Source organism: Pseudorca crassidens, chromosome 2 (assembly GCF_039906515.1).
Source record: "Pseudorca crassidens isolate mPseCra1 chromosome 2, mPseCra1.hap1, whole genome shotgun sequence".
Lineage (NCBI taxonomy): Eukaryota > Metazoa > Chordata > Mammalia > Artiodactyla > Delphinidae > Pseudorca > Pseudorca crassidens.
In genome coordinates, this window is record NC_090297.1 from 108,963,860 (window position 1) to 108,987,241 (window position 23,382).

Below are 23,382 nucleotides of genomic sequence, written 5' to 3' on the forward strand. Positions count from 1 at the left end.
GTTCTTTGCTTTTGCGGAGGAATCTCAGGTGTTGTAGCCTGAGTACTACTCTTAAGGATGCCTACCCTACTCTGTCTTTGTGTTAGTTTATGGGCTGAATCTATTCTGAAAAGCTCAGCATTTGTGTTAGGTCGGATATTTAAAATTATTTTTTATAAACCTTCCTGTTTTGTTTTTCTAATCCCTAGCCATGTGCTTTTGCTCCTTGATTGGAGACCATAAGAGCAAGGTGTAGTCTGACATTTGGTTTGGCAGTTCGGGGAGAGACATTGCTGTGGGTCTCTCACTGAGCCGTCAGCATTCAATAATTGAAATCTGGTACATATTACTGTGCTAATGGGGAAAAAAAAATTTTTTTTTCTTTAACAAGGGAAGAATCCACAGAGAAGTAGAAAGTGGAACTCCAGAGTTAGAATTATAGAAGTTAAAGTCAAACATTTATTGAACATCTACTGTGTGCAGGGTATTGTGTTAGATACTGCAATAGATACAAAAGCGAAGTAAGAGACACTGTGCTAACTTGCAGCCTCTCAGAGGAATGACCATATGACCTAGCTGTGGAAGGGTTAAGTGCCGGAAGGACTAGAAAAGGAGGGGAGAAAGATCTCTGGGTGAAGGCAATGAAGGAAATCTTTTTTTTTTTTTTTTTTTGCGGTACGCGGGCCTCTCACTGTTGTGGCCTCTCCCGTTGTGGAGCACAGGCTCTGGACGCGTAGGCTCAGCGGCCATGGCTCACGGGCCCAGCCGCTCCGCGGCATGTGGGATCTTCCCAGACCGGGGCACGAACCCGTGTCCCCTGCATCGGCAGGCGGACTCTCAACCACTGCGCCACCAGGGAAGCCCAATGAAGGAAATCTTGATGAAGAAAGTGAACTGTTTAGAATGAGCAGAATTTCAACAGGAAGGCATTCAGCAAGCTTTACTGAGCCATTATGTGCCAGACACTAGTAATTGGGAATGAAAAGACATGGGTGTGGTGGGGATCAAACTTGGCCAGATGAACAACGAATAGTCCTGTTTGATTAGAACTGAAGGTGTGTGTAGGAATAAAACAGAAGATAAGCCTTCGAAGAGCCTTAAATGCCAGGTGAAGTGCTCTACGTTAAAAAAAAGAAAAGGGAGGGGGGATTCCCTGGCGGCCCAGTGGTTAGGACTCTTCGCTGTCACTCCCGATGGCCCAGGTTCAATCCCTGGTTGGGGAACTAAGATCCCACAAGCCACGGCACAGCCAGAAAAAAGAACCAGAGAAGTTTTGTTTTTCATCAGCTCCGCTTTAGAAACACTGATATTTCAGAATACGTACAGAGGGATCAATTAGGAGACTGCCGTGATTAGTTAGTAAGTGGAGGCAGTGATAACTTGAAACGAGAGAAATGGGTATGAAAAAACTGTGGAAGTACAATCATTTATGATTTAGCATTAAACACTGAGTTGATGTGAGAGGAGTAAAAGACTCCCAAGGTTTCATGGCTAGGTGAACCTTGGGGAAGAAAATATTTTAGCTTTGGACCGATTATAATTCAGGCATGTGTGAGAAATCTAGATACAGGTGTCCAGCAGTTATTTCTTAATTATTTGCTGAGCACCTTCTAATGTTCTGGGCACTGATGAGGATGGTGGGGATACAGTGGTGATAAGGCAGAGTAAATACCTGTGAATGAATTCGTAGAAGACAGGTGTCTTCTCTGGAGAGCACGTTGTAGGAGAGGAGGAGGGGAAATGCAGAGACAGGTAAGGAGGATACTGCAGGCCAAGGTGGGCGAGGGTGACCTGGACAGTGTTGATGGCGGTGGAGATGGAGAGACAGACGTGAGTACATCACCAATGCATTTTAGAGAACCAGGAGGGCTTTGCAGTGGGGTTGGATATGAAATGTGAGAGAAAGGGTGTGATCAGAGTTTTGGCCTGGGTGGATACACACTGGTGATCTTTACAAGCAAGGAGGACTGAGCGAGGAAAGGCACTACTGAAACTGAGTTCAGGAGAAACATTAGGTTAGAAACACATAGCTGGGAGTTGTTTTCACTGAGCAGATGGGAAGATGCAACCCCATTTATGGGGAGCAAGAGGGAGCTGACTACTCGGGGAGATAGACCGAAAGAGGGGCCAGAGAAGGGAGAATCTAAGAGCCGGGAGCTTGAGCCAGGGCTGCTCAAGTTCTCAGATTTGGAGACGAGAATGAGGCTTGGCCATGAGTGGCAATTCCTTCAATCACAAATACAAGCAGCCAAGGCTGTGACAGCCTTTGAAATTTTAGCAGGAGGATGAAAAGACAAAGGCAACCCTGAAAGTCAGAGAGAGGGTGTCAAGCTACTGAAGGGTCCAACCCTAAGGAAGCAAGACACTTTGCATCACATTCATACATTTTAAAGCTCAGAAAATACAGACGGGATGAGAATGCATTGAAGGAACGATCCAGGGCTTCCCCTGCCACATTTTCATCACCACAGTCCCCCCTAAGTGAGGATGTTTTTCTAAATGTCTGTTTTTGTTTCTAAAACTAGAAGGCTTCTCCCAATCCCTGCTACTAACCTGTCAGCTCCACTCTTCTGCCTCGAGAAGTTATTTTCCTTCTCTCTTCTCTTTATTCTGCCATTAACATTTGAACAGTAACTTGATTATTTTAGAAGAAACTGGTGCTGAGTTTCATCTTGTTTGGTCTGAAGTTAGGAGATCCTATTGTCATCATTTTCTGTTTCTTCTGCATTTTATTACTGGGGCCTCTTCTGCTCAGAAGAGATGTTAGTGAACTTTGGTAGTTAGCAGAACTATCCCTCCTTTATACCCTTCCTACTACATTTGAAGCCAGTATGATGTCTGAAAAAGTCTGTGTTCATACAAGAAACAAGTTAGGAGCTTCCTTTTCCGTCTCAGATGGCCTCCTATGTTTTGCTGTCAAAGGGCCTGGAGAATCCCTGCCCAGATGTTGTTTTGACTCCCCAGAAGAACCCTTTGTGTCTTCTTCATCCCCATCATTCAGCCTGACTTATCTACTGCTCCTCTGGAGAAAATCTGGCTGCAGCCTTGCAGGGAGAGGGGACAGCAGTGAGCAGTGACAGACAATAAGTGTAGTCTTCAATGTTTGTGTGAAGGGCTACCACACTGAGGGGCTGCCTGAGATCTGGAAAGATACCAGGAAGGAGGAGACTTCCGAGTCTCCCCAGCTCCCACATCTCAGGAGAACCCACCAGTCAGTAAATCACTCTGGGAGATGCCCTTTGGTTTAAACCCAACCTTCCATCTCTCTGTCCTGACCAGAAACTGTTGCAAAGCCACGGTGAGCAGCTCAGGGGAAAATTCATAGTGTTAATACCAACTCCTGTTACCTTCCTCCTTGCACACCTCTTCCCATCTCTGACTGCACGCACATGCGCGTGCACGCACGCACACACACACACACACACACATATCTCTATTTAACAGATTTCAGATGCTGCGTACTTGGCTCAGAATCCTGACTGGATTCTCTTTCTTCTGAGTAAGTCCCATCCCTGATGTCTTTCCAATCCGAGAGACGTTTTTTCCTGAAACAATGTCCACAGATAGTCCCTATAGTGCTGCACATGTTACTTCTGTTTTTAACTCTTCTTAGTTTGGGGAAGTTTAAGAGAAGGCAGAAGTATGGGGCAGAGTGAGGGGTGAGTTGTGGGGATTTACTCATCCTGGCCTCAGGCCAGATCTGGGCTGGAAAGTGAGCAACTTTATAAGCAGGACGTAGTGAGGGTGGGGTAGCAGGTAGCTGCCTAGAAGCAAATGGCCCGTATGTTGTGAAGTTAAAGACGATACCTGTGTGAAGCCCAGCCTGAAAGCAATTCACAGAGAGGAATCTAGAAACTGCAGGGACCTTAGGGCTAATGCGTCCACCTTCACTGCTCCAGCCTGCTAGATACTCCTTGGGATCTTTGCCTCAGGTCACAGAACAGGTAGTTGAAGCTATGAGACAAGCACCTCATGGGCTTTGGGGCCTGGGTTCTATTCCTGCAGCCATCCCTTAGTCGCTCTGTGACACTGGGTAAGTTAACTAACCTCCAAATCCTCCGTTTCCCTGTCTGTAAAATTCTGTCCTGCCTCATAGGGCTGTTGGGAGGTTAAATGAGAAAATGCACATTACGGGCCTAGAACAGAATCACATGCAGAGCAACTGCTTCATAAACGGTGATGGTATAGTCAGCTCCCAGTAGCCCCACTGGCCGGGTGCTGGGACAGCTCCCTCACACGAACAAGGGAGAAGTGGAGGTCTGGAGTGTGAGGCTGCACGTCCTCAGCCTTCAGAAGGACAGGGCTGGATGCGGGGGACAGGGCTGGATGCGGGAGAGAGGCCTGCTGACCTGCTTTCTTCCCTCTGTGCCCAGCTCTACAGAGCATTCCAGAATTAAGCCCAAAAGAAGGGCAGAAGAATAGGATCATGAAGCCGTGATCAGTGCCTGGACACTGCTCAAAGGCAAGGGCTGGGCCTTCCTGATAGAGTTTTCTCTCCCAAACCTCACTCTCCTCACGTCCCTCCCACCCCATCCCCGATCCATCCCCTACCTTCAACCTCCCAAGACACTTATTTGATGCTTTTAAACTTTTTCTTTATTTAGACAGAAAAGACCAACTCTTTAAAAGTAAAATGCAATAAATAAATAAGTTAAGCATAGAGAAGTGTCTGAAACGGGACTCCCCACTCTCCCCGGACCACTCCCACCCCCACCCCATTTCTCTTCCCTAAAACCTCTTTCTAGAGAAAATGATCAGGTAATAAACCCCTTTAGCCCGCCCCACACCCCTCCTCCCAAATACCCAATTACCCCCCAAAGCAAAGGGAGAACTCAAGAGAGAGAGAAAATCCAAGGGAAACATTGTCTAAACCCCCAGAAAGAGAAATGGCAGCGTCCGGGCTGGGCCGGGCTGGATAACGCACGGGTGGTAGTGCTATTTACACGGAGGGGCCAGCAGAGACTGTAAACATTTTTAGGGGTTTGGGGGAGGTCTTTTCCTCGTGAAAGGAGGAGGGTCTCTGTGGCTGACTGGCGGAGAGGCAGCCCTCAGGGCTCCTCCACGTTCTCCTTGGAGGGGGCCCTTGGGGGAGGCAGTGAGTTTTAGGGCTGGGAGCCCAGGGTTCAGGGATATCCTACCTCGAGCTGAGGGTGGCCACAGGGAGTGTGACAACCAGCTTCTGAGAAACCCCGAATATGGGGGCGAGGCTGGGGCGAGGGTGGGCAGGGAGCATGTGGGAGGCCCCTGCTGCCCTCCCGGGCCGCACAGGTAGAAGAGGCCCGCTGCTGGGGGAGGCGAGTGCGAAGGCTGGGCGCAGAAGGCCCGTCACAGGAGCCCCAGCAGAAGGCAGATACCCCAGAGCCTTCGAGCCTGTTCCTTGCTCCCTCACAAAGGCCAAAAGGGCACCTGGGAGGAAACAGGCCCTTCGGGGAGGCGGGGTGGTGGGAGTGGGCCGGTGTCCTGTGCCCCCAGGGCCATGAAGCAGCGTTTGCCCCAGAGCCCAATCAAGGCCCAGGGCGGATGTGCAGAGAGGGCTGGGGCCAGTCGTGGGGCGAGGGGGTGAGGCGCCCCTTCCTCTGGTGTCTCCAGGCCTGTGAAGGAAGGAAACGTGGGTGAAGCTGTGGAGAAGATGGCAGCTGAGGCAGGTCCCAGGCCCTGGGTGAGGAGAGGGAGCTGGGGCGGCTGAGGAAGGCAGGTCATCAGAAAGGCCTCCGTCCAAACTGAACCATCCGGCCCCCCAGCCATTCGACAAGGGGCAGGGATGGAGGAGACGGGAGGGAGGGGCGAATGACACAAGAAACCAAAGGATATTAGGAAGGAAATACTCAAACAGCCCGTGAGGGAAGGAACATGGAAGATAACGGAGACAGGGACTAGAGGAGGAGGGGCAAAGAAATGAGACAACAAACAGGCAGGCAGAGGTGACTCAGAGAAAGGAGGAGGGTGCAGTGTCGGGACAGACACCTGGAAAAAGAGCAAGGGGGCATCCGCAAAAGGGCGGCAGAGCAGGCCAGGGTGGAACCAGGGCTGGACTTAGGGCTGGAGTCTAGTGGGGGCGAGCGAGACCCCCCAGCCCCTAGGGGGCGCTCTCATTCCTTTTTGGAAAGGAACAAAGAAAGCGAGAGAGAAATGCACGGAACACAGACCACAGTCACCAACCACTGTTGACCAAGCACATCCCGCGAGCTGCCCCCGGCCCTGACTCTGGGCTGGGGGGCGCTTCCCTCCGCGGACCCCTCCCCAAATAACAAACAATCGGCTCCAAAGACAACACGCTCGTTCCATGCAACTTACAGGGGCCCGGAGCAGGGGTCCGGGGATGGGGGCTTCGGCCGACAATGGACACGGGCCCTGGGCTGGGGGGCCCCCAGGGTGGGAGGAGTTAAGCAGCCAGGATTGGGGGGAAAGGGGGAAAAACAGAAAATGTGGGTATTGTTCTTGGGTTGTTTTTTTTTCAGGGGTTTGGTCCAAAGGAGATTAAACAACACAAAAGTAATGAAAGCTCACAGCTCTGTGGCCATGAGGTTGGCGGCTGGCGGGCAGTGGGGAGGAGGGGACCTGTTAAGTGAAATTCACAGGCAGTCCAGCATTCCAGCTGCCTCCACCTGAACCAAAGCTGCTCCCCAGAGCCCTGACACTCGGACTCCCCCCAGTCTGTTCTGTGTACTCTCCCCTGTCCCGTGGGTCTGCTGCCACATGAGGGAAATCACCTGGGGTCCAGGGCACCGGGACCTGATGTCCCCACTTCTCAGGACAACAGATATTCTAGGAGCCAGTGATTCTAGGACCCTCCAGTACCCTAAACCAGCCCCCTATTCCCCAAACCCTACTCCCCTAATTCTACTCCAACCTAAAGGAAAACCAGAAAAAGAGACACACAAGACACATGGACACTGACCAGACAAACGAGACCAGATATTGGGGAGGTTCTAGGGAGTGGACACAGACATATACAGACCTGGCTCTCTCTGGGGTCACAGTGTGAGTGTGTGTGCACACGTGCACGCGTGTGTGTCTGCGTGTGTGTGTGTGAGAGAGAGCGAGAGAGAGAAAGTGAAAGAGAGAGAGACTTGGGTGATTGAAAAACAGCTGAGGAAGCTGCTGCAGATCCCTGCCTCCAGTGCCCAGAGTCAGGGGTGGGCATCCCTGAGGGTGGTGGGAAAGGGGGTGGGGGCAGTCCAAGTGAGGGCCCTGGCTGCCATGTGAAGGGGCTGCAGAGGTCACAGGACGGGAGCGGGACCCACCTGGGGCCCTCAGTAGGGCCGGTTGGCATCCTTAGGCCGCTTTAGCTGGACTTTGAGGCGCTTCATGCCAATCTGGAAACCGTTCATGGCCTGGATGGCAGCCTGGGCACTGGCCGGATTGTCGAAACTCACAAAGCCTGAGGTGAGAGGGGCATAAGGCCTGGCCCAGCGCCAACCCCCCCGCCCTCCCCAGCCCTGCCCCACTGTCCTGTGCTTAGGCCGAGGCCTGCTCTTTGCTTTCCCGTCACCACCCTACTTCCTCCAGGTCTCCCAAATGCCCGGAAAACTGCCCAGCACACAGGAGGCTTTCGGTAAGTAGTTGTTGGTTGACAGGCTGAGTGAATGAGTCCAGTCCAGCCTCTCACACACCCTGGGACATTCCTTTCAGCATTCTTTGAGGGGCGGCAGCCCCTTCCTTGGCCTGGGTAGCTCAGAACCTGCCTTTTGAAACCTCCACTCTGGACCCTAAATGACTTCTGAAGCCCAGAGGACAAGCACGTCCCCTTTCTCCCCTGAAGCAGCCTTTCAAAGAGTGAAGGCAGCTAAACCCTGCTCCCTAAGCCTTCCTTTTGACAACTGAACTTCCCCAGTTCCCGAGCCTCTTCCAATCCTCACAGAGCATGGATCTGACCAGTTCTTAAGGAGAAAAGATGTGGTTTTCTGGAGGAAGAGATGGGCCTGGGCAGCAGCTGGTATGGGATGTCAGGAGTGTAAAAACTGGTCCTTTCAGACTCTTGGACAATCTGGATTTCAACTACTGGGTCCATTGCAACCATAAGTGCCTGCAAATGCATCAGATCTTGACCTCATCTGGAGTTTGGCCAAAATGTGCTATATTTTATCTTTTAGATCATCATATTCTTACCAAAACACTTGCTCTGATTGGTGGCCCGGTCAACAAAGACTTTGGCTGAGATGACGTGGCCAAAGGGGACAAACATCTGGAGGATCTCTGAGTCAGTGAACTCCTGGGGCAGGTGGTAGATGAAGATGTTGCAGCCATCAGGGCCTGGGTGGCAGTGGAGACAGAAGGAAGAGCTCAGTGACTGGGAGACAGACTCAAGGTGCAGGGGGCTGGGGAAGGCAGCCCCCAACATGTGGGCCAGGGCGCCAGCCACCTCACCTGCCCCCCTCCCCCCAGTTTCATCCCCACACAGGGGGCCAGAGCTGGCCTTGGAGCCCACGGCAAGGGCACCCCAGCCCTGAAGGCTCTTGGCTGGGACTCCCCGCCCAGGCCACACCTTCCCGTTGCTGCTGCTGCTGCTGCTGCTGCTGCTGCTGCTGCTGCTGCTGGGGGGGAGGCGGAGGCTGCTGGGCCACCAGGGCGGGAGGCTGTGGGAACGCGGGCGCCACCAGGCTGTAGGCTGCCGGGTAGGCTGCTGCGGGGGGAGGACAGAGAGAGCTAATGGGGTTCCTGAGAGGCCCCTGCCCCACCTGGCCCTCCCAGCCACCCCAGTCCCCCTCTGCCTCGCCCAGGCCGATGGAGTGGACAGGGCCGAGAGGTGTCAGAGGGGGAGCTGCCTCAGACCGTGCCCGTAAAGGCGTGTCCTCACAGGTATGGCCTGCTGGGAAGTCTGACGGGGTGGCTGGCAGACAGCACGAAGCCCAGGCCCAACTTCTGGGCCTCTTTTGCTCTTACCAACCCCTCCACCCAGGCCGGGGCCTGCGCTGGGGCTCCTCACCTGTATAGTGCTGCATCCCCGCGTAGGCCTGCTGCAGGGGGTCCACGGGGGCCGCGGGGCTCTGGGCTGGGGAGAGCAGCACTGACCGTGAGGGTGGGGCTGGGATGCTGCTGGGAGCCCCACCAGTGCCTCTTGGAGCAGAGGCCAGGCAGGTGGGGAGGAGAGCCTCATGGGAGAGCATGGGATGTGAAATGAGAGGGTGGAAATGCACAGAGCCGTAGGGAGAGGGGAGAGCCTGGCGTTAGCAAGACTTGAGTCTGTGACGGGCTGTGCAACCCTGGACGAACTCACTTCGCCTCTCTGTGCCTCAGCTTCCCTGGCTGAGACCAGGAAGGAACATCCCTGCCCAGGGTGACAGAGCAGGAGAAAGCGCCGTTATCACCCCACAGCCTGGAGAGGGAAGGTGTGTCATGCCTGCCGGCAGTGAGAGCGATAGCTGGGGCGGTTGCTGGGGAGAGGGGTGGGTAGGCAGAGAACCCCACCTGGGTAGGGGTGAACCCCGTTGGGATACAGAGCATCAGGGGCAGGCTGCCCAGTGGGCTGGGTGGGCACCGGGCTGTAGCCGTTGACGCCCAGGGCAGCAGGGATTGCAGAGACGGGCGTGGCAGCGATGGCAGGAGGGGTGCTGGTTCCTGGGGAAGAGAAAGCGGCAGAGACAGAACAGAGAAGCAGACACACACATACACACAAATGCAGAGAAGCAGTCAACAAGTCTGAGGGCAGAGGGGAGGAAGCAGGCTACTCTCTGACCCCTGAACCCCTCCCAGCCCCCATGGCTTCCCTGAGTGATGCCCTGTGCCCCCCTCCCCTCCCCCACCACGTGGTAGCTCCCCTGACCTGCCCCACTCACACCCAGCCCAGCCCTGCCTTACCTGAGGATGGGGTGATGGGGGTGGCGATGAGGCCATTGGCATTGATGGCGGCCATGTGCTGCATCTGCACGGCAGCCATGGTGGCCATGGGGCTGAGGTAGGCACTGTGAGCCGCTACCAGGGCCGCCTGCTGCTGCATCAGCTGGGGACAGGGGAAGAGAGGAGAGTGGGGCCAGCCCCCCTGCAGCCTGGCCTGGCTCCCCTCCCAACCCTGGTCCTGGGCATTGGTGGTGGGGGCGGGGGGGCAGGACGCTGGAGAGCGTGGGGATGGGTCCGGCCCAGCACGGGGAGGAGGGGTTGGGGGGCGTGAGGGCAGGGTGGGGGGCGTGAGGGCAGGGCGGGGGGCGGCGGGCAGTGCTCACGGCCTGGGTGTAGGCGCTGTAGGCTCCGAACTGGAGGGCGATGGGGCTGAACATGCCCAGCTGGGTGGCCACCTGCTGCATTCGGCGGAGACCTCGCTCCTTCTCCGTGTCAGCAAACTTCACCACCAGGCTGGACGAGGCACCCTGGGCACCGGCCCCCCATGTGGTCAGAGGGACAGAGTCGGGGTCTTTCTTCCCCAGAGCCCTCACGACCTGGCCTCAGTTCCACCACGCGTGGCTTGGCCTCTTTGGGAGGGCAGCCATCATTGTGCCTATGTCAAAGCGGGGAGACTTTCATCCCACCCTCCCCCTGTGCCAGAGTGTGCAAAAGACTAAAAAACGTAGAGGAATGTGCTGGGAAAGGGAAAGTGCTCCCAGAATGCAAAGGGCAGTCCTGGCTTCTCCATGAAGATTCTGAGCCGGAAATCCTCCCCAGGGTGGATCAAGCCACAGCAAACGTTTAACCTCAAGCTCGTCTTGCCTGGTAGCTACCCCACCCCCTTACCTCACCCCATGCTCCCACATCCCAGTCCTCACGGTGTGCTCAGGGATGCAGCCTCAAAGTTTCATACCAGCCTATGCCAAATAAAAACCAGCCTGGAACATTTGCAAGGACTGTTGTGGAATCCTAGGGTCTGGAACGCAGTTCTCTATCTGATGCTGCCCAGGTCCCTGCTAAGTGTTTGCCCAGCCTCTGCTGGAGAACCTCGAGTTACAGGAAGCTCACCTCCTTGGGAGCTAGCTAGTTCCTTCTGAGAGGTTTGTTCTGCTGGGGGAGCTCTCTGCGAGATCAGTCAGCTGACCCACTGCTAATGTGTGGGGCAGCAGGATGAATGTGCAGAGGGCACGCAGGGCCTCTAAGCAAGTGTCCCGATGCCCAGCCAGTGAGGCGGGGTGGGGGGGAGGGGGGATGCGATATGGGAAGGAAGGAGAAGAGGTGAGAGGTGACCAGGGCTGAGGGCTGGAGGAGGCAGGAGAGGAGGGGCTGGGAGATGTTATTGGAAAGGGGAAGCTGTCCCTAAGAGGTTTGATTCTTCTGCCAGAAAATTCTTTTTGAATAATAGTCATTCAATAATAGGCAGTCCATTCTGGATAGTAAAGACCCTATCCAACACGGACTGCGCCCTCTGAGCCAGGGTCTGGCGTGGGCCCAGCCAGGCTGGAAGAGGCCTGAGGGCTGGGGCAACGGGACTCACCGGCAGGGTCCGGCTGCTGTGAAGGGTGTTGATGGCGGCCTGGGCCTCGGCGTGAGTCTGGAACTTCACGAAGGCGCAGCCTGGAGAGTTCAAGAGGGAGGAGGAAGGGGTGAATGCCCACCCTTGAGGGCCCCGACAGTCCCCATAGCCCACGGAACCAGTGGGGGAGGGGCAGGAAGGCGGAATGCCCGGCGGGGAAGGGGTATCTGTGGGCTACCTTTGCTGGTGCCGTCTGGGCCCCGGAGCACAGTGCACTCGTCTATGGTCCCGAAAGGCTCGAACATCTTCCGGACGTCCTCATCTGTCTGCTGCTTCCCTAGCATCCCCACAAAGAGCTTCCGGTCTTCTGGCGGGTAGGGCACAGGAGGAGGGGCAGGTTCAGGGCCTCCAGGCTGCTTTCCCAGCCCTGCTCCAGCTTGGGACAGGCAGAGAGACCCCTCCCCTTCGCCTTCAGCTCTTCCCTGGAACTCCCCTCACCCCTGACCGATGGCTCTAGGGCGTGAAAGAAGGGATGGTTGGGGGATGGGCTGCAGATACATAGACTGTGCATACCAGTTCTGAAGGACTGACTTGCACTCCACTCTGGGCCTCAGTCTTGCCGTCTCTGCAATGGGCTGGATCACATCCCCTCTGGCCACCCTGACTCCTATGCCCATCTTGACTGGGAACCCTTCAGAATTCTCAGACTTTCTTCCTCAGAAAGCCTGCCCCTCAGCTACTCCAAGTCCTAGGCCTGCGGATTGAGGGAGAAGGATTGAGTCCCAAGGTACAAAACCTACCTCCTCGGCTCTCGCTGTCGGCTGGCTTGACCTGGATCGGCCTGTTCATCTAAAGGAAAGAAGAGAAAGCAACTGCTGGGGACCTCCTCTGACCACCCCAGGAGGCCTCCCCAGGCCAGGACCTGTGGAGAGGCTAGAGGGAGTAAGCCCCAGGCCCAGCCCTCTAAAGTGCTGATGGGAAGGGAGGGATGGGGCTTAATCTTGTTTAGGATTGGACCTGAGGGGATTAGAGGTAGTGGAAGGAGAGGATGTAGAGGAGGATGCTCCTGGGGCACGACTCTAAGCTCAGGTAGGGCCCCAGATGATTTGGCCGGGGAGAGGTGCTGCCCTCCTTAGGGGGAGAGTGGGGCTGCCCATAGGACCCGGGTCCTGAGTTAGAGCCCAACTAAGGGCTGTTCAGCAAAAGCTGCCTCAGTTCTACAAAGTAGGAGCAACAGAGGCCACCCCCTCAAGCAGCCCCAAGGAAGACTCTAGACTGAGGGAGACCCCACAGATGCCCCGACTTCCTTCTGACCCCTAGAGGTGTGTTTGCCTCTCTTTCTGCCCCCCTACACCCCTTGACCCCTGGGGGAAGGCACTCGGGCAGCACAAAGGGAGCAGATGCCCAGTCTCCGTGGCAACGGGAGAATGCGCGCCATGGCAACCGCCCACTCAGCCTGATTTATCCGTCCCCGTCGCCCAGGCGACCATGGTGACGTCATCACTTGTGCTGCTCCACACACCCGGAGAAGGAGTGGGGAGGGGGGGTGGGAACAGGGTATGCTGGGGGTGGAGGATTTGGTGGGGGCTGGGAGGTGGGGGAGGGGCCCAGGAGAGCTTCCTGATTCTGGAGGGAGGCGCTGAGCAGGCCCTGCAGGGGCCATACTGTCCAAGCTCCTGCCTTCCTCCTCCAGATCAAATCCTTGATGTCTCACCGCCAAGACAGCTCTAAAGGAGGAAATGCTGTCCTGTGCTCTTTCGCGATTCTCCGGGTACCCGGAAGTCCTCCTGAGCTCTACCCTCTCCCTACTCCTGCAGCATCTCCCTTTGTTCAGCCTCCAGTGGAAATGCAGACAGTTCCCCACTCCATGTTCCTGTCTGGTAAGAGGACTTGGGAATGACTCCCGCAGGTTGATTGCCTTAACCAGTGTGGGGAGCATCTTAGGAACTGGAGAGGGAGGAAAGGACTCAGTATTTCACATCTGAAAATATTTTGCTGTTGAAGGCTTTGACCGCTGGGGCCACACCTGGCCACCCCACTCATCTGATGGTGGGGCAGCCTTAGTTCTAGTGACCAAAAAAATAAGTAAACAGAAGAAAACATTCATCCAAATTCTGAGGGTGGGGCCAAAGTTACCCTCAGGAAAGGCACTGGACTTCGAGGACTGGCTCTGCCACTCACTGGCTGGGTGACCTTGGACAAGTCATTTCTCTCCTCTAGGCCTCAGCTTCCTCATCTGTAAAATGGGCTGGATCAGGCGATCTAGAGTCAGGTTCCCCTCAGCTCTAGTATTCTAGCCTTGAGGTCTTGTGTGTCAGCACTTAACACAGAGAAGTGCAGAAATGATAGTTGCCCCTGCCCCTTCTCACACTGCACCCTGTTCCCAGGTGTCACGCCATGCCAGTCAGTCTGGCTGGACTCTGCAAGTGAGGTATTTTCAGCCCGGATCAAATCTAGGCCCCGCCTCAACCACTACTTCCTCCCTGTCCACCCCTCCCCCCCAATCTCTGGATCTGAGAGCAGCTGGGGGTGGGGGTGGGGGTGGTGGAGGGGGAACAGTCACACAAATCCTCCGGCCAATCTGCCCCAGCTTTATCCTCCACCAATCTGGGATTATCCCATCGGAGGTTCAATCTCCTCAGGAGCGCGTGTGAGTTTGTGTGTGAGTTGGTGTGTGTGTAGCAAGGGGTGGGGGTCAGACACTCAGGACTCTTGGTCCTTCACTCCCCTTCTCTCCCGTACTCCAGTCAAAGCCATCAGGAAGTCCTCTTACAGGCAGGTCAGCAGCCAGCCCCCCAGCTCCCACTACAGGAGAGGTAGGATTGGAGTCACAGCTTCGGGGAATTCTTAATCTCGGCACTAACCCCTTCCCAACAGGCCCCTGGGGATGTGTTGCTCTAGCTGGGGCTGGGGAACCTGGGATCCAGGGAGAAAGGATGGTGTTCCCTCCCTGCAAGGCTCCCAGGCACAAAAATAGCATATCAATAAGTATCCACAGCTGACATGGATTCGCACAAAAACACACACAAGTGCGCAGACCACAGCACAGACCATGTTGACGGAAGGCTCTCCCCACTCCCTCACAGACAGACTCCTCCCTCAGTGGCCCCCAGTGCCCCGTTCCCAGCCTCTCCTTCTTGGCCTGGCACTTCCTGTGGGAAGCTCGGCCTTTGTTAGCTCAGCTCGGGCACACCTGCCTCCTCCCCTGAGTCCAGCTGGGCCCTGTTTACCGGGCAACCTGGCGCCGGGCGCCTCTCTTCCCTAGCTACCACCCGCCAGGTGATAAGCCCTCCCCAGGGCCTCCCAAAGAAGAAGGGGCTATTTATACTCCTACCAAGTATCCCTGAGGCCCCTACCAACATGGTCACTTGTAAGTAAGTCCCTCTCACCAATAGCTAAGACTCCACTTCCAAGAAGAGCTCCCCATGCCCACAGATCTAATTTTCCTGAGGGCACAGTCCTGGTGCCCTGCCACTTCCGACTCCAGACTTGCGCCTGGTGTCCCAGACCACACACAGGTCCTCTCCATGGAGCCAGAATCCACCTGCCCAACGGCAAGATGACGGGGAGGACCCGTGTCCCCAGAGTGGGATTTTGGCCCAAGTAGAGGGGGAAGCGCAGGCCAGACAGGGGTCCTTCACACCACCACCTCCAGGAGGTCACACCCTGCTCCTAGGAAGAATCCAGGGACCTGTGACAGAGCCTCTCCTGGGAACTCTTAGGGGAGAGAGAAGGAAATGCGGTTCCATGGCCATAGGCCCAGCTCCCATTCTTTCTCTCTGCAGCCTGAAGCGTCACTCAAATATGGTGGCATCTTCCGGATTCTGAGCTGACAAAGATGGGGAGAAAGGAGAGCGGGTAAATGCCCCCATTAGAGAAAGAACCTGCAGTCAGAGGGCACGGAGATTAGACAGTAGGAGGAACTTCCCAACACAGTTGTGCAAGAGCTGGCACGCTGGACACACACACACACACACACACACACACTCACACTCAATGACTGTCTGAGGGGAAACACTGCTGCCAGAAAGGCAGGTGGCTGAGAAAAGATCTGGGGGCACAAAGGGTCAGGCAGAGCTTGGTTATAGACATCTGCTCCCCCAAACCCCCAGCACGGGGGGCCCCTTGGAGGATAGAACCCCTCATTTCCTACTAAAGGCTCTGTCAGGTGCCTCTGGATTCTGTCCCCTGGGGCAAGGGCCAAAGTGGAGGACTCAACCTCACCTGGGAGCTTGGGGCAAGGCTCGACAATTATTAACTGGGGCTCCCTTCTCACTCGCCTCCCACCCTGGGCCTTATTACCTCAGGAAGAGGAGGCAGCGCCTTTCCACACCCAGGGCGTAGCCCTGCCTGAGCCACACAGGCAGCTGGAGGGGGACAGAGCCAGGGCAGAAGCCCCCAGCTGGCACAGATGGCCCTGGGGCTCCTGTGCACCCGGCGCCATCTCTCTCACCCATGTCCCCACTCCAGTACCCCTGCTTTCTACCTTCTCCCTTGTCCCTCTCTGGTTTCCGCAGGGGCTCTGAGAGATAGGAGACAACAGAAAAAGACAGAGAAACGGCAATGGAAATGAAAACTGCTGATTTGTGGGGGGCCTCCCCAGAGGAAAGAGAGAGGAGAGTTGTGAGGTCATGTGATGGGAACAGGGCTTCATGTGCCCAAACACACACACACACACACACACACACACACACACACACACTCACACACACACACACACGCTGCTTAGAGCCCGAGCCTGCTCACACATACACAGATCCTTAACTCTGTGGGCGATGGCTGTTCTGGGCTACCTTGCCCCCGACTGGATAAGATAGTGGGGTGAAGGTGGGGAGCTGGCAGCAGATCTGCTTTCCTATAGTGGTATTTAGGGTTGAGGGCCACAGAGGGTCACAGAGCCATGGAGGGGGTGAAGTTGGGAGTGGTGGAGACAGTTCTAATTTTCCTAGATCCCCCCCGCCGCCCTTCCCATCTGTTTTGTCTATTTCTCTCCCAGGAAGAGCTAGAGGATCGGGCTCCATCTCCATTCCCACACGAGGGAAGGAGAAGATGTGACAGGTGTGTCTCCAGCACTCAGACTGTGTTTAGCAAATGTTGGCTGGAGGGAAGGGTGGAGTTAGCTCTCAAGAGGTACTTTCCAGGGAAGACAACAGAAGCCGATAGATACAGAAAGGGAACGGCACATCCCTTCCCCACAGGATGGGTAACTGGGGGGCAGTCTGAGATTCTTTATTCCTGTCCGTGCCAGCCCAGGCCTGGGATGAGCTGCAAGGCTGCCTGGGAAGAAGACAAAGAGCTCTGACCTTGCAGGAGGGAGGCCACGTCAGAGGCACCCCCTGCCTCCCTGGGCACACTTGGTGGGGTCAGGCCTGAACTTCCACACTGATGGCTGCCCCTGCCCTTGTCTGCTGCCCGCAGCCCCCCTCCGCAGGGCTTACTCCCAGCCCAGGCCCACCAGGCCCTGACCACCCTGATGCCCTGTGGCACTGTTCCCGCGGCTTTTCCTGGGAGACGCGAGGTGAGGCTGTTCGACCTCAGAAGTCAGCACAGAGATGCCAGGTGGGCAGGCACCAGCTGCCCATCTCTGGCCGCAGGCACCCCTCCCCCATTTCACAGGCAGATTTCCTCCCCAGAGCCAGAAAGAGTGCCTGAGTGCCTCCTGCTCACTCGGCCCTGCACTTGGTGTCCAAAGTCTTCTCCCCATGCCTCCCAGCCAGCTAAGTCCCTCCTCTGAGTGCTGCCCCGGGGGCAGGTTGGGAAGTGGGGAAAGGGCTACCTCTGCTCTTTGCAAGGGTTATATCTACTCTGCTCCTCGCTGTTTTCCTTCTCTCTTGGTGAGAAGAAATGCGTGCATCTTCAGCAAGGAGGCGGGGGCTTCCCGGTGATGAGAGGAGGTGGAAAATACACTCAGTGTCTTGGGAAGGTGGTGCCCCTTCTAAGGCCCTTCTCAGCCCCCTGGCCTTGAAAAGGCCGGGACTCACCCCTGGAAGCGTCTTCTGTTCGTGCAGGGCGCTCTGGGCCTTCAGGGCTGAATCGCGGGCACAGTATGTCAGGAAGGCACATCCTGAGGAGGGGCAGGGGCAGAGAGACCGGGTCGGGGGTAAGTCCCCGGTCTCCCCTCCCTAAAAGGCCCCCTACCCCCCACGAAACTGAGGACTGGGAAGCTTGTCCCTTCTTGCCACCTTCTGCCTGCTGGGGTGGGGAGGTGTCTGAGAGGGGGTGCACATTCGTCCCCGGAGTCTCTGGGCTGATGAGCACAGGGCAGAGACCCCGAGACCAGGAGGCTTACATGGTGGGGTGATGGAAGAGGGAGAATGCCTGGGCTGTGGGAGCTGGGGCTTTGTGTGGGGGGAGGAGAAGGGGCATGTGATCTCCAGACAAGTACGTGTGGTGTGGTTTTCTCTCTTCCTTAGCTGGTCTCCTTTCCCCTTTCTCCTTTGCCTCCACCTCCCTCCATCTTGGTCATCATCAGCCCTCTCCTCTCCCATTTTCTCTATTTCCTCCTCTCTCTCCAGCTCCATGGGAGGCAGGTGGAGGGTGGAGAGCTGACTAGAGAAGGAAAGGGAAGAGTGGGGAGCCGGAGTCCCTGGGCCGGTGGAGGGGGAGGCAGCGTGGCCCCTCTGACTCCCAGTGTCTGGGGCTCTCCAAGGCCTGACCCCAGGCCTGACCCTGCTTAGCTGCACAGCCCTTTGGCCTGAGGCACATCCTCTTTCACCCCCAGCTCCCTTAACTTTCGAGTCCCTACGCTTCCCAGATCTTTACCAATCTGTGTCCTACACTGTTTCCCAGGTCCCCCTCTTTAGTTCTGGGGCTGCCCTGCCCACTCCACGAACATCCACTCTTTCCAGGTTGAGCACCTGACCCTGTGTCCCGACCCCCATCCCAATAGTATCTGAGGCTACTAAGACTCTCAGTCTTGTGCGTGCTGCCCCCCTCCACACACACACCCCTGCCCAGCTCCTTATCTTTCAAACCAGCTCTCTCGTTCCTCCATCCTTCCTTGAGTTCATCCACATCATCCCCCTCAACTTTGGGGTCCACATCTCTGCAGCCACCTGGACAACTCTTCCCCCAGAGAGGCTCTCCTTGGTCCTCCACCTGAGGTCCCCTGGTCACCCTAGCTGAGTTCTCTTCTAGCTCCTCCATCCACACTCCCCAGCCCATGAACTCTTTTCCTTCCAGATCAGCCTTCTCCAGCCACTCCATCCCTCCAGCCTGGCTTCCCCACCTCCTCCCAGCCTCCCAACCTCCCAGCCCACTCCCTGAAGCCTCTCCAGCCTGGCCTGACCCCTCACCCTTGTGCAGCCCGGTGTACTTGTCCTTGATGACAGTCAGCTCGAAGATCCGACCAAACTGTTCGAAGATGGGTTTCAGGTCCTTTTCCTCCAGATGCCTCGGTATCTGCCCCACAAACAGCTTGATGGCATCCGGTTCCTTCATTGGGGCGGCCCAGGAGAAGGGGCCGAGGGGAGCAGGGAGAGGCCCGAAGGCCAGGGGGAGCTGCCCAGCAAGGAGGCAAGTGGCTGGGGCTGGCTTTCCCTTTGGCCTCAACCACAGTGCTGAGCGGAGGGGCCGCTCTTCACACAAAGGAGGCCCAGGGAGTTGAGGGCTCGGGGTCAGGGGTCTAGGCAGACACTGTCATGCCACCAGGGGGCATAGCCCAAGCAAACGATCTCCCTCCCAGAGATCTGGCAGATATCCCAGGATGGGGGGCAGTGTGGCCAAGACCTGGAGGGTTAGGGTGGTAGCAGGGGCGCTGGGAACTAGGGGTTGAGATTAGAGCTGGAGGTGGAGGAAAGGGCCTGAGGAGGGTGATGGGGTTGCAGGCTGAGGGGTTAGGGTCCTGGTATGGTTGCCAGCAGCGTTGGGGGGGGCACTCCTGATGTGGGGCAGGTGGAGCTCTCGTTGGCTTCCCTGGGAGGACACCTCCCCTGTGGCTGATCCTTCTGCTGGGTCCGAAGATCCCTGATGCCAGATGCTTGATCTCTGATGGCGGCAGGGCGCCGGGGGTCCCTTTGGCCCTGCCGCCTCCCTTCAGGTCCTCCCCTCAGCCCCCCTCCCACCCCCACCCCGGTCCCCGGGCCTGGGCTGCTGCTGGCTGCTCCCGCCGCTGGGGCTGCCTGCTTTCCCGGTCACCTGGGTCCCGGAGCTCTGCTCTCCGGCCGCGCTCTCCTCAACAAAAACCTCCCCCCTCCACACCCCCCTCCCCACTCCCACCTCCTTTCCCCTGACATCAGTGATGTCAGTCTCAGGGGTGGAAGACAAATTCTCTACCCTGGAGAGGGACGCACAATCCAGACAAGAGCCACGCCCTCTTCCTATCTCCTTCCTCCCTGACTCCCTTCCCACCCCCAGAAGAGCAGCTGGTCCTGTTGATAATAACCCTTCCCCCATCTTACTCCCTAATCACGAGTTGGGCAAGGCACTAAGATGGAGAATTTATAGAGGAGCCCTAAGGTGGGGTCCATTGTTCCGGGGGCTGGAGCTGTCCCCGGTGCTGGAAGAGAAGACCCAGGAGAGGGGAGCAGGGGGGAGGAAGAGAGAGGAGCTGGCATCTGGGGAGACTGAGAGTGGGGAGCCAAGGGAAGAAAACAGGGAAAAGAAGATGGCATAGAGATGGCTGGGCAGATTAGGGGCGGGTGGGGAGAAGGGTGTAGCTGGGGAGGGAAGCAGGTCGCAGAGCCTGGGGGAAAGGGCAGAAGGGACCCAGAGAGAAAGATGGAAAGGGGGCTGTGGAAGAGAGAGCAGGGTGAGATGAGTGCAGAGAGAGAACTGTGTTTTCCAGAAAGGGAACCAAGAAAAACTCGATCTTGCTGGCATTTGCCGACGCCCCCTTCTCGCCCTCTGGGGCGTTTGTGTGTATAAGTGCGTGGGCAGGGAGGCAGCAGTGGTGACAGCGGGAGCTCGCACTTGGAAGCTGTTTGAAGACCAGGACACTGTTTAATTCAGCTTTTACTGTTCACAGTGTCCAGCACAGTGTCTTGTTCACACGTAGTAGGAGCTTAACAAATATTTCTCGAATAAGTAGTCAATGCCAAGAACCTCTGATGAGAGTAGATTCCTGATTCCTTCAATGGGCAGAATCACAGCTGGCAAGTTCCCCTTTAGGGCAGAGGAAACCCCCAAATTCCTTCCTTCTGCTTCTCCCCTCCCCCCACCCCAGTTATGTTCCCTGACTGGGACTCTCTAATTGAGTCAGGTAACAAAGAGGGATGAGGGAAGCATATTTGGGGGCCATTACTCCCCTAAACAGTTAAACTTCTACAGATGATCAGTTTGCCCTGTGATGTCGAGGGAGCTTGACCCCTCTGTACACTGGGCTCACTCACAGCTCCCCCTCAATGCAGGGAGTGTCTGCTGGCATCAAACCTCTTGGACGGGGCAGCCCTTGCCTGCCATCAGGTGCTCACCGACCTGGGCTCACAGCTTTTGTGGAACTCCTCGCCTCCTGTCACCCCTTCTTCGCCCCAGAATGGGGCTGATGTCTCCACAGTGGTGCTGGTGTCTCTGAAATCTGTCCTGCCTGAATCCCAGCAGCCCTGCCTCAGCTCTCTGGACAGGCAGGCTTTTCTTCTGGAAGGGGATTAGTAGTACTATCACTTAGATGGCTCTTACGGTGTTGGTCCGTGTCATAGGCATTGTTTAAGTGCTTTAGATTTACTAACTTGTTTAACCCTCAGCACCACCCTATGATGTAGGTTCTATTGTTATCTTCGAGTAAAGATGAGGAAACTGAGGCACAGAGAGATTAAATGACTTGCCTAAGGTCACACACTGGAAAGAGGTATAGCTGAGAGTGGAGCCCGGACAGTGTGGTTCCAAGTCCATGCGTTTAACTTCCCTGTCAAATCTCCTCTTGGGAATGGGGGGAGTGGTTGAGCCTGGCCTTTCTTCCTCTTGTGTCTTCATCTGAGCCCTGGGTGAGAGCTATCCTTCCTTCTACTGCTTGATTCTCCATTCACCACCATCCATCCTTCCCTAGCATCATTTCTGTGGCCTGAAGCCACATTCTGACAGGTATGTATGTTTGAGTGTGAGTGTGAGTGTGTGTGTGGTGTGTGTGTGTGTGTGTGTGTATGTGTAGACGTGATTACACTTCATGGTACGGATGTCCAGGTGCTCCCAATAGGGTCCTCTAAAATGGGTGGGTAGGGGGAGATGGGAGAGGGCCCAGTGCAGGGTGGTCAGAATATGCGATGGCAGTGCCAGGGAGTCAAGAGTGCAAATACATCTGGAAAGTAACTTTCCACCCATCTCCCCACCCCCACTGCTCCTTCCCTTGCCTCCTAATCTGATCTTGGTATTTATGGAGATGCTAAACAGATCATGCCCTCTGAGGATGGAGCCTAGGAAGACCCCATGGCCCTGTTGATCTCATTACTCTGTGTCTTGTCAGCAGATCTGCCGCCCTGCTGCTCATTCAGGCTTGGGGCTGATCATATTAATTGAAATATTAAACATTCACAAAAATGAATTATAATGAACTCCCCTCACTCCTCCTCCCAGTCAGCAATTGAGGAGACAGCTGCAGGCAGCAAAACGCCTCCAATCCTTCGTTTAGTTTGTGGTCCCCAGACGGAAGGCTTCAGTCTGAGAGGAGAGGTGGGGTTTAGGAGAGAAGATGTGGGAGCTCTCTTCAGGCCCTCCTTGCTGGGCTACTGTGGGCACCTCTCTGTTGTCCTTCAGGCTGTAGGGGAGGGAAGCCCTGTGGGGTGAAGACTGGGGGGGAAAATGACCCAGAGGCGCATACCAGGGAATTGCTCTCCAGGAGGAGGTGAGGCTTCCAACTAGGTTCCTCCAAGGTACTTTCTCTGCCCACCATCCCCAAGCTCACCCTCTTTCTTATTCTCTGCACTCAATGTTAAGATGCCCTACATTAAAAGATTATTGACTTTATAAAGAGAGAGCTCACTCCTGGTTTTAGATTCTTAGGAAACGAGACATGCTAAATAATTGGGGTACTTTTCAGAAAGGTCAAAATGTAGTGAAGGTATGCGTGGGCAGAATGGCTAGTCATCAAATACTTGCTGGCCTCACTAATTGAAAACAGAGTGAAGACTTCTGTAGCAGAATCTGTGAGAGTGTACGAAGAATTGATTATATAATCTTCCTTCCCTCGAGTGGCTTCTACCTCAAGTGGAGAGGTAAGAAAGGCCAACACAATTTACAATAGTGAGAACTGAGGTGCTGTTAAAAAAAGAAAAGTAGCCTCTCTCATTTACACATATGTGTATTTGGGGTTTGGGCCATGGGATGTGGTCAGTCAAGAAAGGCTTGACTGATTCTCAAAGCACAAGAAGATCATAGTTTAGCAGAAGGAAGACATTAATTATTTTATGCATGGGGGTGGGGGATGGAGGGAATTGTGCATGTATATGCCTGTGTGTGTGTGTGTGTGTGTAGATTCGACAGTCCAGACCAGCACCATTTACTGTAATGCAAGCTGTATATATAATTTAAAAATTTCTAGTAGCCACATTAAAAAAGTGAAAGGAAAAAGTGAAATGACTTTTAATAATATATTTTATTTAACCAGTATATTCAATGTATTATTCAACGAGTTTATATGATATATCCAAAATATTCAACATGTAATCAATGTAAGGATTATTAGAGATATTTACATTTTAAAATACCAAGTCTTCAAAATCCAGTGAGTGATTTATACTTACAGCTCATCTGACACTTTCAGCAAATTTCAAGCGCTTAATAGCCACAGGTGGCTCGTGGTGACCACATTGGATGGTGCAACTTAGAGGTTCCAACACTAGCTTCTCTGGGGGGTGGAGGGGTGGGAAGAGACAGGTCTTAGCCAACAGGAACTATCACGTCTGATTAACCTCTGCTCCTGCCTAAAAAAATCACTTCTGACAGATGGCAGCTTATCTACCTCTCACTATAACTCTCGCTCCTAAAAAACAATCAAAATGATTACTACCCAGATGGGGTTTCTGAGAAGAGGTTTGTAGCCCACTATTTAATTTACCTCTTGAGGTGTTTTTCCTGGCTTGGGAACTGCCAACATTTTCACTTCTTTTCCTCAGTCTTTTTTTTTTTGGCCATGTTGT

At 55.1% G+C, this 23,382-nt stretch overlaps 1 protein-coding gene across 11 annotated transcripts; it reads right to left on the minus strand.

Annotated features, from left to right (window-relative positions):
• Positions 1–5,432: 5,432 nt before the first annotated feature.
• CELF3 (CUGBP Elav-like family member 3) lies at positions 5,433–19,500 on the minus strand. Of its 11 annotated transcripts, XM_067727790.1 has the most exons (15): positions 19,451–19,500; positions 18,610–18,715; positions 17,296–17,378; positions 12,115–12,163; positions 11,813–11,827; positions 11,553–11,678; positions 11,336–11,415; positions 10,140–10,283; positions 9,778–9,919; positions 9,388–9,537; positions 8,906–8,971; positions 8,465–8,602; positions 8,089–8,232; positions 7,224–7,360; positions 5,433–5,570 (listed from the first exon to the last, which is right to left on the minus strand). In XM_067727790.1, exons 4-14 carry the CDS (start codon positions 12,161–12,163, stop codon positions 7,233–7,235), a joined length of 1,182 nt encoding a protein of 393 aa, XP_067583891.1. In that variant the 5' UTR covers positions 17,296–17,378; positions 18,610–18,715; positions 19,451–19,500; the 3' UTR covers positions 5,433–5,570; positions 7,224–7,232. The 11 variants fall into 11 exon arrangements, with proteins under 11 accessions (XP_067583891.1, XP_067583892.1, XP_067583882.1 ...); XM_067727791.1 differs by lacking the exon at positions 11,813–11,827; XM_067727781.1 differs by lacking the exon at positions 19,451–19,500 and having other exon boundaries at positions 18,610–19,393.
• Positions 19,501–23,382: the final 3,882 nt, after the last annotated feature.